Consider the following 13,868-nt stretch of genomic DNA (forward strand, 5'->3'; position numbering starts at 1 on the left):
ATTCCTCAATCCTGTCGGGATGCAGCTCCAGTCAGTGGGTTTGGTGCCCGCCCAGTGTGAAGGACGAAGGGGCCGGGTAAGCAGAACAGCCTGTCCTGCTTCCTGGTGCCCTGGACCTGCGCGGCGGCTCGGGGAAGCCGTGGCTGAGGCCTTACAGCCGGAGTCCCCGTCCCCAAGATGCGATCCACAACCCAGGACAGGTAGCTACAGCCGGCAACCTGGGTCTTCTGCCGGCAAGGAACTCCGGCCCGCAGCGAGGACTGTGGGCGGGGCCTGAATCGGCGGACCTATCCCGAGCCGACGGGCGGGGCATATGGGGGCGTGGCTAGGACTTGCAGGCGTGGGGCGTGGCCTGTGGTCGGGTCAGGGCCCGGTGTGAGGGCGCGGCCTGAAGCGGAGCTCAAGATGGCCCTGGGGTCTCGGGGCTTCTCGCTGCTCCGCGGCCACCTAGGCGGGAGAGCGATGCCGTCCGGGACCCTGCGGGGCGCGGCCAGGCGAGGTGCGTGGGACGCGGGGCGCAGCGGGGAGGCGCTGGGCGCGGCGTAGGCTCGTCCGCGTGGGCGGCCCGGCCGCGCGTCTGCCCTGGCCCTGGCGTCGGTGGTGGCGCGCGTGGCGCGGCGTGGACGCTCCTCCGCGTGCGTCCGGAGCCCGCTATGGCGTGTTGGTGTCGCACGCACCGGGCTCTCGGGGCAGCGGAGCGGACGCGCCTCACGGAGCTAGGGAGAGCGTGAACACAGGGGTTAATTTGGGACGGTTCACCCCAGCACACACGTTCGGGTCTTGGTCTTGAGTGACTGAAATTAAGCACGATTCTGTGTCAGCGTTGCCCACGGTTCCCGTGACCGTGGCTTCCTTGGGGACCCACGACAAAATCACTCCGTCTTGCCGGGGCCTTGCCAGAGCGCGTGGGAGCTTGCCCTGGGCTCAAGAAAATCCGCTGGCTCTGCGCGGAGTGCACAGTCTCGGTTCAGGGACAGAACGGAGGGGATAGTCTACTCTAAATTATTTCTGTAGAACATTGTTCTCTCAATTTCCATTCTCGTGGGGCTTTACACCACCGTCTCCACGCCCGTGAATTGTCTCGTCACAGCAGTTACAGTGCAGATACTTGGCTGTAGCCACGTGCGGCCTGCGTACAAGCGCATACACACCCACTCAAGCCAAATTCGGATTTTCTAAATTGCCTTTACTGGCCTCTGATTTACAGAGGTGGAGTTCAGTGGTTTGGACAGCTAGTTCTCATGTAGATAAAGAGTGGTATTCCTTTAGGCATACCCATGATGTAGATTATAACTATTAAAAAATAGATCTTACTTTTAATAGTGCATTTTTAGAGCGCACTGGTCAGGTTAGGACAGGGTAGTTTCTGAAACCCGGCACTGGATGCAGTAATCTGGAGGTGGGTTTGCTTGTTAGGCTGGTAAACACGTTGGGCTGGTGGGCTCTGTCGCATGTTGATACTTACTGGTCTCTCTCTTCCCTTCTAGGACCAGAAGGGAGAAGAGAGTCCGTCCTCCAGAGGTCACCACTGTCTGCCATCCCACCTGTCTGTCCCCTCTACAGTCATCTGTATAAAAATACATTAGCTGTCTAGTTCCTTATAGTGAATGTCATTTATATTTGATGTCATTTCTATTGACGTGAAATTTGAACCTCAGTATTATTTTTGCTAAATATCATCTTCAAATTTGATAAACTCTCTAGTGATATTGACTATTTTGAGTTAACAGATTTATCACCAATTTCTGAGTTACCTAGAGCCTTAAAAAGCTTTATATTATTTTTCGGGGTATTTCTAACTAGATACCTATAATAATGGAACATATTAAGTACATACCTTTTAGAGGGAGTATTTAAAAATAAGGATTTCAAGAAATAGTATTTGATAGAATTTGGAAATTACAGAATTGTGAGGTATTACTTAACATTTCTTTTTTGGTAATTTTTTTTCCCTTTAAAATTTGTAAATTTTTTTCATATGTATGCATGAAAAATTAATCTTATTAATTGGGGAAAATCAGTGTCAAATAAGACCTTCAGTTTGTCATAGTTTATTTTTCAAATTACCTACACAGGTGAAAGTTTAATTTTTTTTTTTTTTTTTTTTTTCTGGAACAGGGGATTGAACTGAGGCCTTTGGGCTTGCCAGAGAAGCGTTTATTCCACTGAGCCATCTCTCTGACCCCTTAAAAAATTTCTGATGACTAAATATTTTTCATTTTGCCACATTATGTGGGAAGTTTTCAAATCAGAACAGCCTGGGGTTATGAACACCATATGATTTAAGACTGTGCTTTTCAAAGAATAGAAGTGCACAGAGATGGTACAGATCTTTACATCTTGCCTTGTGGTTTCCTGCAACCCCTCTACCAGGACGTCCCCAAATCCTTTTCTTGATATTGTACCTGCACTCCTCATTTCTGTAACTAAATTGGAATTCCATGCATCTGTTCCATGTTTATTCTGCTGCTCACTGATTTTTCATAGCATTTGATATATTTTTTTCTCTCCTTAGAAATGCTAATATCTCTTTTAGCATCTGTACAATTTTGTGTACCTGCCTACAGCTTTTAATGGAAGTTTTGTCTTTCTTCATGTTTCCTACTAGTAGCATTACAATTTTTGCAGCCAGACCAGCATTTTTATGTTATTGTTGTTAAAAAAAAATCCATTTTTGGAGTAAAAGGTACTAGTGTGTGTTATTTAAATACCTGTGTCTTTTAGAATGATAAGCTTAGTAATTTGACAGAGACAAATTTTAGCAGTAATTTTGCTTCAGGCTTGCCTTTTAGTACTTCATATGTCTATCTCTGCAGAGAAATGATTTGATGTTAAGCTCTTTTAATCATATGAAGCTTGAAAGACCCAGATTCCAGTTACAATCCTAACCAAATCTGATTTCTAGAGACTGATTTAGTCTAAAATACAATTAGTACTAAAGGCTAGCCAAAGGCATTTCTCAAAATCATGTTCTACTTCGTTGGGAAATGAGATATTGTACTTTTCTTGTCCTACTCCTGTACCTGTTCCAACCAAAGTGAGAGATAGTAGCTCTCTGGCCTCACTTTTGATTTCTAAGCAGTTCTTAAGTCATTCTAAATTCAGAAGTGTTCCATCCTTTGGTGTCTCACATTCTAGTTTTATCAGCCCAGTTGTGTCTCAGGTGTCCATAGACAGTGTCTCCTAATGCATTGCCTCCACAATCAAGCTTTCTGATGGGCATGGATCAGTAGATGACAAAAGGGGCCTAATAGTAATGTTATTTCTTGTTAGTTGTGGTCTTGTTAATGATTTAGCAATTTCCTTAGTGATCTCAATCATTGATTTTTAAATGTGTTAAAGTTGTTATTCTTTCTTGGTGATACCCCAGTGGGAAGATACAAACATTGATGGTGGAGGGGAGAAAGCTAAGGAACTAACTGGTCCCCTGTGGCCACACCTGCTCTCATAGGGAGCATGAAGAATGTTTTCTTGAAATAATCTGGTTTTGAAGTGATTAAAATTCGTAGAAGAGAAACTTGGATGGAACTTGAACTATAAGTAAGTGGGATAAATTGAAGGAGCAGTTAAGAACTAATGAGATTTGCTGTTAAAGAGTCCATTTTGGACCTAAGAAAAATTGGTGAAAATTTTTGTGGTGAGAAAGCAGTGTAACCCAAACCTACCTTGATAGTTATGCAGGAGAGACTGAAGGGAGCTGGTGGATCAAAGAAGGCTGAGACTACTGACCTTCACAATGGATCCATAAGCTTCCATGTTGTTACTTTATTAACATTTGAAGGCATACATTGTACGCTACAACGTTAAATCAGTGTGCCTAATTTACTTAACCATCTTGGTATTTTTAAATGACTAGTTCTTGGGAAATATGAAATGATTGAATTTCAAACTCAAGTCATGATCTTGCTAGCATTTTACCAACTAGATTTGTCCTGTAATTGTGAACTCTAAGTAGGTTTCTATGACAGTGCTTCTTTCTGAAAGAGTGTACCTTGAACCAAAGGCCACCTAAAGATTCATAATAGTAAAATATTGTTTACTTAAATTTAGTATCCAAACTGTGGCCTAAGATAAAGTGATTGAAATATGTTATATGATAACATATAAATATCTTATATGTTAACCTTGAACTAGTAATGATTATATCAGGCTGTTTCATCTTTATGGATCCTAGAACAGTTCCTTGTAGCCCTAATTAAAATAGTGACTAAAAATGAGATTGAAACAGAATATAGGGAGCTGAGGAGATAGCTCAGGGGCTTAAGTGCCTGCCTGGCGAGTGAAAAGTCCTGAGTTCGATCCCCAGTACCAAAAAACAGACAAACAACCAAATTAAACAATATAGGAATTGTCAGGTATATAAATTAATAATATAATAATGGTTTTAAAAATATTATTTCTACAGAACCTAAAGCACTTGGTAAACTCAGGGTGAATGAACTGCCAAATGGAACATCTCCATTTCAGATGTTGGCATGTCAAAGCATTCCAGCTACATATTCATAGGTGCTATCTTTCAGTCCTTCCAGTGTGTTCCTCCTGTACAAATACTTAAGATTAAAATCATCAAGATGCTCCTTTTATGATTTTTAAAACATGCTGCCACAATCACATAGTAAAATTGTGTTTCCTCAACTATATTTCATGATGTTACAAAATATAAATTTATTCATCAAAATGCTTCCAGATATTGGTACATTTAAAATGGAGATTATGGAAGCCTTTTCTTTCCATTGTTTCAGTTTCACTTTCCATGACTTGAGTTCCCTGAAAATTTTCTACATGAAAAACTCCACAAATAAGCAATCCATAAGATTTTAAATTTTATGCTGTTGAGAGATATGAGACAAAATCATGTACTGTTGGGCTTCATCCCAGTCAGAATAGGAACCACCCCTTTGTCCAGGGTGCTCAGGCTGTCTGTGCTGCCCACCTGCAAGTCACTTAGCAGCTGTTTCATTTATAAGATCCTTTGAGTACTGCAGTGCTTGTGTTAAACTAACATATAAGATTCTATAATTTTTGTGATTTCAGGATACACTAGGGGTCTTACAGCATGCCCCTTACAGATAAGGTTGAAACTGCTAGCACGGCTGTAATCCAGCACCAAAAATGAGGTGGCGTAGAACAATAGAAATCTGTCTTCACCTATCTGGACGGTAGATGTTTGAAATGAAGTTGTCTGCAGGGCATGCCCTCTTGGAGCCTCTGCTTGTGGCCAATAATCCTTGGCATTCTTTAGTCTGCAGCTGTGTAATTCTATCTTTGTCCTGCTATCATGTGGCTGTGTTTTTACATGGTGTGCTGTGTCTATATTTCCTCTTTGTGAAAGCACCACAACCCCACTAGAATAAGACCCCTCTCTGTGGAATGCTGTTAGCTTGCACCCTAAAAATGTATTCAGTGACCTTATTTTCATGTAAGATCACTAAAGGAGTGAGCATTTTTTTTTATTTTGGATTGAAATGTCAGGAGTTCAAGATTGTACATTGTTTGAACTATTATTTAATTCAATTGTTTCTTCCCCTTTTGTGAAGGTATAGGTTTCACTGTGTAAGATTTGTTTTCACTGATAGCAATTCACTAAAAGCTTCAAGTCTGAAGGCACCTTTCTCTCTTTTTGGTTTATTTGTTACATATGTTGACTAACAATTTTTCATAGATCTTAAACAAATTGTAACAAATATGACCTTCGAGACTGATTTACAAAATGAGTTTTCAAAATGTTATTGTTTCTGAAACCTAGGCAGACAGAAAAGGAAATGTATTCTGCTATATTAAAATATTTTATATCAAATTTTGTCAATTTAATTTTAAAATGTAGTTTTAATAATGTGTATATTTAGTTTTCTTATAGATTTATACATCAGTTAATTGATGATTATAGCTTGTTTGTGCAGTTATAGATAGCTTATGTTCCATGAACTAGTTCTGTGAAGACTGGATAGGTTCCTCTTTTTAGTTTTTTTTTTTCTTTTCTTTTTTCTTTTGAGCTAGGATCTCACTATGTTGTTTAGGCTGGCCTCAAACTCAATAGGTAGCCCAGGCTGGCTTGGAACTGAAACTCATGGTGACCCTCCTTCCTCAGCCTCCCTAGAGCTGGAATTACAGCACTAGCATGCTTGGCTAGATAACCCCTTTTTAAATGCTTTGTGACTAGTGATTGAAATGTTCACTCACAATATCACAAATAATTAGGAAAAGGGCTGGCCTGATAGCTCAGTGGACTAAAGTGCCTGCTTTGGCAGAGCACAGCATCTGGAGTTCGATCCCTGGTGTGCCGTGCCAGCCCCACCCCTGGGACACTCTGAGATGATGACTGAGATGGGGCATGGTGGCATGTGCCTGTAACCCAAGTACTTAAGAGGCTGAGAACAAGAGAATCACTATGAGTCCAGTCTATGTAGCAAGACCCTGTAGACCCTGTCCTAAGTACAGAAGAAAAAAAAAATCAGGAAAACATGTCACCACCTAAGGAACAAGTTATTGAATACCGGAAACTGACCCTAAAGTAACGGAGAGCTACCAGCTGCCTAACAACTAACTCTAAACAGCTATATTAAAGGAGCTTATAGTGAGCTATAAAAGAACATGGATAGATAACTGAATGAAATCATGAAAATGATGCACACAAAAAATTAGAAGTCAAGAAGAAGGTGGAAACCATTAAAAGGAAGAATCAAATTTTTGAAGTACTGATGTACCGACTGAAACAAAAAGTTCCAGATAAATCTTAAAGCAGACTTGATCAAGCAGAAGAAAGTTGAAGACAGGTTTGATTGATTGACTGATTGATTGATTTTATGTATTTAGTACAGTGTCTACAGAGTCTCTTTATACAAATCGAACTCATAGTGATCCTCCTATGAGGAGATTTTCAGTCTCCCAAGTGCTGGGATTACAGGCATGCACCACCATGCCCAGTCTCAATTGCCTTCTCAGCGCACCCTGTGCTAGGGCTGACACTGCACACTGAGGATCGAACCCTGGTCCCTACATCTGCCTAAGCAGGTGCTTTAATCTGCTGAGCTATCTGGCTAGCCCTGAAAACAGGATTTTTGTTTGTTTGTTTTTAATTTACTCAATTAGATAAACAAGAAAGTAACATAGTGGAGAAAGTCTCTGGCATTTATAGATCACCAACAAAAGAAACAACATGTAGATTATGGGAGTCTTAAAGGAGAGCCAGAAGAGAAAAGGCTCAAAGTGATGAGTGAAAGAGGAGGCACATCAACTGATAGCACAGAAATATAAAGGGCCCTAAGAGACTCCATGGACACTTACACACTGGAAAGTGGATGTCCTAGAAGAAATGGATATATTCCAAGAAATGTATGACCTACCAAGATGTAATACAGAAAATAAACTAAGATTGAGGAAAGGGATTGATTCAGTAATCAAAAACTTTGTAACAGAGAAAGTCTAGAATCTCATGGTTTTGTTGTGAACACTATCATACCTTGAGGAAGTAATCCTGACCCTTTAAAACCTCTTGAAGAAAACCAGAAGAATGAGACATTTCCCACCTCATTCTGTGAGGTGAAGAGCACTGTAAGAAAGGAAAACTGCAAACCAGTACCCCTGATGAACATAGATACAGAAATATTCAGCAAAGTAGTAGTGAAAGGAATTCAGCAGCTCTTTGAAGTGATTGTATACTGTAATCAAGTAGATATAACTTTTAGATGCAAAATAGTTCCATTTATGCACATTAATAAATGTTATATTCCACATTAACAGAATGAAGGATAAAAATCATGGTTATTGGTGAGTACCCTGTTCTTTAGCAGCGAGTCTAAGGAAGCTCACATAGGGGCATGTATGCATTAGGAAATTTGGGATTTAGTGAAAACTCCTTTATACTAGTATCTGAGGCTTAAAAAAATAGCATTGTCTTTGACTTGTTATTTCTTATCCCCTACGTCCAGTCTCAGTAAATGTCATTGCATGCCCTTCTCAGAACAGGCTCAGAATCAGAGGATGTATTGCTTGCACAGTCTTGCCCAAGCAAGCCATCCTCAATCCTCACCTGGAATACCACTCAGCCTTTCAGCTGGCATCTTCTCTTGCTGCCATAAAATCCACCCTCCATATTTTTACCACATGCAGTTTTTACAATGAAAGCCAGGTCGTGTCACTTCAGAAACTCCAAAGGCTGCCTGTGTCACTCATATAGTAAAGCCATGCTCCTTTCAAAGGCCTGAAGGGTCTCATCTAATTTGAGGTTCACATAGAATCACAAATAATCAGGGAAATATGGCACCACTGAAGAACAACTTAAGAAATACTGGTAACTGACCGTAAAGTAATGGACAGCGACAAGTTGCCTAACAGAGAATTCTAAATAACTGTCTTATGCTACTTCTTGCCTTCTGTCCGCTTTTTCTTTCTAGTGCAGTAACTCTATCCTTATATTTCCTATTAGAAATGAAAGAGAAATAAAAGAGTGAAGAGAGCCTGTGAGACTTAAAGAACATCGACAAGGGAGCCAATATGCAATTATGGGGTCTCAGAAGGAGCAGAAACAAGGAAAGAGAACTCTGGAGCATGCCAACCACACTCTGCCCAGAGGCTCCACACCTGCTATGCACTTTCTCTTGGCCTGCAGTCCTTTTGCATCAATCACCCACACTGTATCTCACCTAATTTCCTATATTTTTACTCAAGTGCAACCTGAATTAGCAGAGATGAAGTACCTTAATCTATCAATACAGGGCTGGGGAGATGGCTCAGTGGAATAAGCACTTCCCTGGCAAGCGCCAGGCTCTGAGTTCAGTCCCTAGTTCTCCCCCCAAAAATTAATCTATCAATACAAGATAATTATGACCCTCAGATATGCACTTTCCATTCATTATGTCACACAAGGGCCGGGAAGATAGTTCAGTAGAATAAGCACCTGCCTGGCAAGCGCAGGGTCCTAAGTTCAATCCCTGATACTGCCAAAAAAAAAAAAAAAAAAGGAAGTACACATTATGTCACACAATGCTACATTAAACGTTTATTTTTTTTTAAAGGAGATTGTTTATCTCTTCAGCCACAGTATAGTTTCCATGAAAGTTGGTTTTTGTTGGATGCTGTATTATTTATATTCCCAGTGTTCAGTACCTCATGTGTGGAAGGCTTTCAAAATGGGTTAAATGAACAATGAAAAAATTATGGGGAGTTGTAACTAGGGAATTGACAGTTACATTTGGAAAAATCCCTGAGGCTTCAGAACTGAAAATGGATTTAAGATTGAGGGTTGAAATGGGAGTTCTCTTGGTGCTTGAGTTCTCCGGTGGCTGAACATTTGAATTATTGCTGAGGTTGCTTTTTAGCCTTCCAATAATATGGATGTTGAAAAATTTCATTTGTTTGCATACTAGACTCTATAAGCCAGAAAACATATATTTGCCAGCTCACGGACCAATCCCAGCACTTTTTCTATGGGCCTCCATAGCTCTGGATTGTTTCCTCTAGCTGCTTGTGGTGTTTTCAGAGATAGACTTGCTGGGGCTCAGGTGACTGAAAGAGTCTGTGGTAAAGGCCAGGTACAACTGAAAATGCTGTTTCTGGTTCTTAATTTACCCATAGCCAGCAGCTAGGTGTATGATGCCACCTATAATTGCCAAGATGGCATAGCATTTTAGTGCTATAGTGCAAAGTGTAGACCCTTGCCAAGATCTCAGATTCCCACCTGCGGGGTGCCCACAAATTGAGTCCCTGCAAACACTTTGTCTCTTTGGAAGACAGGAATCAGTTATGCCACTACCAGCTAAATATTTTGAAGATCACACTTCTTTGTGTGGTCTAGGCTCCAGTATGCCTAGATTGTGCTCAGTGATTGCCAGCTTTATAGTAGCTATATAGTAAAGAATCAACTAATGATAACTCTAACAGTAGCATTGCTGTTCATATGCTGTACAATGCAAGACAGATTAGATGGCTTTGAATTTTAAAATACAATTATGTTTTTTTTACTGTGAGAGTAAATTCTATTTTGTTAGAGTTATGATGAAGATACAATGAATATGTAAATGGAAACAATTACTGCAATAAAAGATATATCACCATTCATCTCTCTTAGAATGTTCAAAATATTCTTTCTCATTTCAAACACATTTATACCATCATTTGAGTATGTCTTTTACTGTAGTTTTTAAAATTTTAAACTTTATTGTACTTTTTGATCACCCTTGTATTGTGTTTTAACTTATTGTGCTTTATCTTAACTGAATATTGCTGATATAAATTAACTTATAGAAAGTACATACTTCTTGCTATCTCTTAAAAATGAGCTGTGCTGGAATTAGTGCCATATCTGCCCTCATCCCAGGAATGGAGTGTTGATTTAACACTTGAAAACAATGAATGTAATTATATTGATAGACTAACACCAACCCCCTATATATGATCATTTTAGTAGGCATAGAAAAATAATTTTATAATAGCATATAAATCTGGGATAATACTAAATTATAGAACTAAGCATACAGCTTGTACCCATAAAACTTCCAGAAGAAAACACTAGAGAAAACTTTTGAGAGCTTGAGTTAAGCAAAGATTTCTAAAGTACAGCATGCAAAGCATGACCGATACAAAAAGTGATAACAAAATTAATAAATATTCTTAAGCACAGGGTCCTGAGTTCAATGCCTGGAAAAAATAAAATAAATATTCTTCTTGAGACACAAGAGCTTAGAAAGGCAAAACTCAGGAACTCAGATTAGTAGGAAATAATTAAATTCAAGTCACATATATGCTAACCTATGGTATATAAGGAACTCTTAATAGAAACAGCCTGTGAAACTGTGGGCAAATTTTAAATTATGCAGTTTACTGAAGAAGAAAGCAGATAGGAAACAAGCATATGAAAGAGCTCAGAGTTATTATTCACTAAGGAAATACAGATTAAAAGCACAGTCCAGGGGCCGGGGAGATGGCTCAGTGGAATAAGCGCTTCCCTGGCAAGCGCAAGGACCTAAGTTCAATCCCCGGTTCCACCAAAAAAATATAAAAATAAAAGCACAGTCCACTATTTCATATCCAATAGAATGCCTAAAATTTAGAAGACTGGCCCTACCAAGGGATGGCTGGTACATGCAGCAACAGAAATCATACAACTTCAGAAAACAGTTTGATAGTTTCTTACAAATAGTCATATACCAAATGGCCAAGGCATTCTAATCCTTGGGATTCCTGTAAGAGAAGTGAAGCTTTTCAACTTTCAGTAACTTGCAAATGAATTTATAACAACTTTATCATAGCTAAAAACTAGAAACAATCCAAACAGCTTTCTACAGATAAGTTGGTAACAAATCCTGCATACCCACATAAGAAAGTACTACTCAACAGTTTGTTTTTTTTTTTAATGAACCATTGTTACCTGAAACAGTATGAATGAACCTTAAAATAATTATGCTGCCAGACAATAGCTGGATAAAAGAGAATATATGTTGAATGATTTCATTTTAATAAAATTCTTGATAATATAAACTAATATATATTGGCAGAAACTAAATAAATAGTTGTCTGGGAGTAAAGAGTAAGTCTTGCAGTGACATGTTGCATGAAGATTACAGAGGGACACCAGGGAATTTTGTGGTGTGAAAGACATGCTCCTTTTACTTACGGTTTCCTGGCTATACACACATATTAAAACTCACCAAATTATAATTATTACTATATGCAGTTTATTATAGTTCAGTTAATATGTAATCCACAATATTTATTAAAGTAGGACAGTGGAGCAAGACTGATATGATGAATTTACACTGGTCTTTTATGTCCCAAATCTCTTTAATTGTTTTTAGTAAAGAACAGGCAAAAGTTAAATCAGAAGTAGAGTTTATTTAGTGTCCACTTATAGTTGTTTTGTTTAACCACTTTTTTGGTCAAATAATTGTCTACCGATACATTACAATTGTTAAGATACTGCTTTGTGTTAAATTGCAGAAGTAGTTTTCAGATGTGGTCTTGTACAAAAATCATCCATAAAAATTTATATTTTCAGTCTTTACCCACAGGGATTCTGAATTACAAGTGTGGTTCTATGTAAGTTCATCAAGCTTCTCTTGTGATTTTGATGTGTGTAGCCAGAGACCTTTCTCGGGGATCACTTGTTAACAAGATGCTTTATATCATTACATGAAACAAGATAAATGCTGTGAACAACTGGTATGAGGCTGAAGGTGAATAACCTTGACTTGGCTCCGTGTGTGTCTAAATAAAACCATTAACAAAGGCAGTTTACTTAGTCAGAAAAGACATCACATTTTCATTTGTATGTTGGCTGATATCTGTTGTCATACTCTTATTAGAAGATAGATGTGCACATTGTAAAAAGAATTAAGGTTGTGTAAAGTTCTACTTTTCCTCTTCTGTCTTTCTCTTGCTCCTTTTTTTCTTCTTCATAATAGGTACTGAACTAGATCTGTTGTTTTTTGTGTCATGTGCTATAGATCATGCTTTGACCAACTCTTTCAGTAGTGAAAGGGCAGGCACAGAAGCAGGGAGCCACTTTCTAATTTATTACATACTATTAACCCATAAATACATGGTGAGAGCAATGCAATTCACCCCAACAGAGTTGAGCTGAACATTAAATACAGTTCCTATTCATGGAGAACAGGAATACCTTCCTGCAATACATTAATTTGTGCCTTTCTAGAGATGGTTTACATTATATATCAAGCACTTTTAAATTGCCAGGAAATAGTGTATTATAGAAAGTTTTTCAGTTAGAGATGGTGTCACAGTACAGGGGAACAGTTGAACCATGTACTTCCTGACCTGGTCACCACCATCAGAAGCAGCAAACACAAAGAGACTGACATTTGTTGTTTGGGTTTGGTCTGGAACTGTGACCTGAGAGCTGCATGGTACAGAATTGTGGCTTCAGGGTCCTCTGGAGGCTATGCTAACCCAGGATCTGGGCTAAGCCTCAGAGTCTTGAGTCTGGATGACTACACAGATCCAACATGGAGGACAGTCTTGAGAGGTGGTGTCAGTGGTACCCAGGCTGTACTCACTTTAGATAAAACAGCAAGATTTTTAATAGAGCCAATATTGTAATGCAGATTTAAGTGTACAGTGTGACAGTTTCATTGAAAGAATGCATGGGCAGATTACAGTATACTATCACCACTCTGGCTTAGGAACAAGAGGAATTTGTGTCTCACATTTCTGGAGACTGACATCAGCAGAGCCCGCATCTGTTGAGGGCCTGTTTGTTGATTCCCACGTGGCTGCCTTCTTGCTGTGCTCTCACATGACAGAGTATGTAGGAGTTCCTGGAGTCACTCCTGATGAGGTCACCGGTCTTATTCCTGGGCACTGCATCTTCCTGAACCAAGCACTTCCTGAAGTCCCCATCTCCTGATTCTGTAACAGCAGCAACCAGGATCTCAACATATAAACTAGGGTGGGCCATAAGAATTCAGTGTGAAGGTAGAGCATAAGGGAAAATTATAAAGTGGAATTAGAACCTTTCACAAAATTTTTATGAGCCTGAAGAATGAGGGTCAAATATAATTGGAAAAAAGCAAATATGGATTCTTATGGACCTTTTGTCCATTTTTGCACCTTAGATTTATGCAACTGAGCACTGGTACTGTCTTACGAGTATGATACCTTTGCTTTGCTTTCCATAGACATGAAGCCACTGTCATCTCAGGTACTGAAATGGCCAAGCAGATCCAGAAGGAAGTTCAGCGAGGTGTGGAGGCCTGGCTAGCACTTGGGCATGAGAGACCTCATCTGAGCATTGTTTTAGTGGGTGACAACCCAGCAAGCCACACATATGTGAGGAACAAGATACGAGCTGCCTCCGCCATAGGTGAGCATTTATTTTATTTATTTTTTATTTATTTATTTATTTGAGAGAGAGA

At 39.5% G+C, this 13,868-nt stretch overlaps 1 protein-coding gene across 6 annotated transcripts in view; it reads left to right on the top strand.

The window, feature by feature from the left end:
* The first annotated feature begins 367 nt into the window (after window positions 1–367).
* Mthfd2l (methylenetetrahydrofolate dehydrogenase (NADP+ dependent) 2 like) overlaps window positions 368–13,868 on the top strand; it is a 99,628-nt gene continuing 86,127 nt past the window's right edge. For 3 of the 6 annotated variants that reach the window (XM_023713022.1, XM_023713025.1, XM_023713024.1), the window contains exons 1-3: window positions 368–499; window positions 1,488–1,569; window positions 13,632–13,816. In XM_023713022.1, coding sequence (XP_023568790.1) covers window positions 406–499; window positions 1,488–1,569; window positions 13,632–13,816 — 361 coding nt within the window. In that variant the 5' untranslated portion in view covers window positions 368–405. Of the gene's footprint in view, window positions 500–1,487; window positions 1,570–3,673; window positions 3,745–13,631; window positions 13,817–13,868 lie in introns of all 6 variants that reach the window. The other 3 variants (XM_023713026.1, XM_023713027.1, XM_023713023.1) reach the window with 3 other exon arrangements.

This window comes from Octodon degus, unplaced genomic scaffold, assembly GCF_000260255.1.
Source record: "Octodon degus isolate 3935 unplaced genomic scaffold, OctDeg1.0 scaffold00028, whole genome shotgun sequence".
Classification (NCBI taxonomy): Eukaryota; Metazoa; Chordata; class Mammalia; order Rodentia; family Octodontidae; genus Octodon; species Octodon degus.